Source organism: Micropterus dolomieu, linkage group LG10 (genome assembly GCF_021292245.1).
Source record: "Micropterus dolomieu isolate WLL.071019.BEF.003 ecotype Adirondacks linkage group LG10, ASM2129224v1, whole genome shotgun sequence".
Classification (NCBI taxonomy): domain Eukaryota; kingdom Metazoa; phylum Chordata; class Actinopteri; order Centrarchiformes; family Centrarchidae; genus Micropterus; species Micropterus dolomieu.
Window position 1 is genome coordinate 29,185,964 of NC_060159.1, and position 2,741 is coordinate 29,188,704.

Here is a 2,741-nt window from a genome sequence, read left to right on the forward strand (position 1 = left end):
GGACTTAAAAGAGTTCACTGACTCAGCCGACCTGATTTCCTCGGGCAGGCTGTTCCAGAGCCTCGGGGCCCTGACAGCAAACGCTCTGTCCCCTTTAGTTTTCAGTCGAGACTCTGGAACAGACAGCAGACCTCTGCCCGAGGATCTCAAGGTACGTGCTGGTGCGTATGGGACTAAAAGGTCAGAAATATAACAAGGCGAGAGGCCATGAAGAGCTTTAAAAGTGATCAATTCTAAAACATACTGGGAGCCAGTGTAATGAAGCTAAAATAGGAGTAATGTGGTCATATTTCTTTGTTCTGGTTAAAAGCCTGGCAGCTGAGTTCTGGACAGTCTGGAGTCGATCAATAGATTTTTGGGTTAAACTGGTGAAAAGGCTGTTGCAATAATCCAGGCGTGATGAGATGAAGGCGTGTTAGAAGGTCTCAGTGTCCCTTAAGAGTTAAGATTCTTTGCCACAGGCCTGATGTGATCCACTAGGGAACCAGTAGAGGGCAGTGTTTGCTGGGACCCGAAGACCAGGATCTCGGTTTTGTCGCCAGGGTTTTGAAGGAATGCGTAACAAAAACTGACCTAAAATAAAGAAGTTCTGCTCTGAAGTGCACACATATTGTGTAAAGTTAACACCACACCACTAAGAACATCTCTGTTTTAATTTAAATCAAGAGCTGATAAAAATAAAGATCTTCCAGGTTTTGACTAACCCGACCTCTGACCCTGGGTTTGCTGAAAGAGTCATACTGAGTTCAGCTCGCTGGCTGTCGTCACTAGTTTTTAACCAGGAGTCAGTTAAAAACACAAAGTCTAGATTAGCAGATTAAATTAAACTATTTCAAGTAAAAGTCTTGAGCGTGATCTCACATTGAAGTTGGTGTATTTGTGCTGGGTGCTGTTAATCTGTAATGTTTCTGTGTGGGCGGGGCTGGTGGAGGAGTCGGCAGCTGTCGGTGAGTTCTGATTGGTGAGCGGTGGTGAGTTCAGGTGTGCTGCGTGCTGTGTGAGCAGCTAACATTAATAATTAACCAACCACAGAGGCTCCCTGAAGACGGACGGGCGCTCACCTGTCCGAGGCTCTGATTGGTCCATCTGCTGTTGCTTAGGGACACATGGATGTATTTTTACTCTCCATCGCTATAGAAACCGAAGCTGCCGAGGTTCCTCACATCTTTAAAAATAGACGACGACATTTAGAGCTGCAGCAGATCATCAACCGATCAGCGATCATACATCATCTGTACCCGACTGCTGGTCACCAAACCAGGTTTTGTCAAGAAAACCAGTGAAAAGTGACAGGAAGTGACTCCAGGCGTGAATGAGGAGGTGTTGATTTTTAGCATAAAGAGTCGGGGGCTCCATGGCAACATTCCCAACCTCCATCTGGCCCTCTAATCCTCCCCCAGAGTAACTGGCTCCATGCCCCCCCCCCCTCGCCACCTCCAGCTGATGTGGTGGAGCTGCACATCGGTGATATTATGATTTACTGCGCTGTGTTAATGTAATGAAGTATTACTGTTGTTGGTCTCAGGGACGACACAGCTGCAGCTGAACGCTCTGCTCCACCTGCAGCTTTTATTAAAGTGGGTCACATGACATCAGTCACAGTCTCACTGTAATGACACTAACGTGTTCCCTCGTCCTTCTACACCATGTTTGTGCTACATGTAGCTGAAGGTCACAGACGGAGCCTCCAGCCGTCCACACAGGACGGAAACACAACCATGTGCATAGGTGTCATTTACACTGGGGACTCAGGGGACACTGGGGACTCTAGGAACGCTGGGGACTGGGGAATCTGGGGACGCTGGGGACTCTGGGGACACTGGAGACTCTGGGGACTGGGGACTCTGGGGAATCTGGGGACGCTGGGGACTCTGGGGACTCTGGGGACACTGGAGACTCTGGGGAATCTGGGGACGCTGGGGATACTGGGGACTCTGAGGACTCTGGGGACTGGGGACTCTGGGGAATCTGGGGACGTTGGGGACTCTGGGGACACTGGAGACTCTGGGGACTGGGGACTCTGGGGATTCTGGGGACGCTGGGGACTCTGGGGACTCTGGGGACACTGGAGACTCTGGGGACTGGGGAATCTGGGGACTCTGGGGACACTGGAGACTCTGGGGACGCTGGGGACTCTGGGGACACTGGAGACTCTGGGGACTGGGGAATCTGGGGAATCTGGGGACGCTGGGGACACTGGAGACTCTGGGGACTGGGGAATCTGGGGAATCTGGGGACGCTGGGGACACTGGAGACTCTGGGGACGCTGGGGACTGGGGACTCTGGGGACACTGGAGACTCTGGGGACTGGGGACTCTGGGGACGCTGGGGACTCTGGGGACTCTGGGGACTCTGCGTACGCTGGGGACTCTGGGGACGCTGGGGACTCTGCGTACGCTGGGGACTCTGGGGACTCTGGGGACGCTGCGTACGCTGGGGACTCTGGGGATGCTGGGGACGCTGGGGACTCTGCGTACGCTGGGGCCTCTGGGGACTCTGGGGACGCTGGGGACTCTGCGTACGCTGGGGACTCTGGGGACTCTGGGGACGCTGCGTACGCTGGGGACTCTGGGGATGCTGGGGACGCTGGGGACTCTGGGGACTCTGGGGACTCTGCGTACGCTGGGGACTCTGGGGACGCTGGGGACTTTGCGTACGCTGGGGACTCTGGGGACTCTGCGTACGCTGGGGACTCTGGGGACTCTGGGGACTCTGCGTACGCTGGGGACTCTGGGGACTCT

The 2,741-nt window shown here is 54.2% G+C and overlaps 1 protein-coding gene across 1 annotated transcript in view; it reads right to left on the reverse strand.

The window, feature by feature from the left end:
• Window positions 1-1,735: 1,735 nt before the first annotated feature.
• Window positions 1,736-2,741, reverse strand: part of LOC123977516 (protein PELPK1-like) — a 1,452-nt gene continuing 446 nt past the window's right edge. The window contains exon 2 of the mRNA XM_046060264.1: window positions 1,736-2,739. Coding sequence (XP_045916220.1) covers window positions 1,736-2,739 — 1,004 coding nt within the window. The remainder of the gene's footprint in view (window positions 2,740-2,741) is intronic.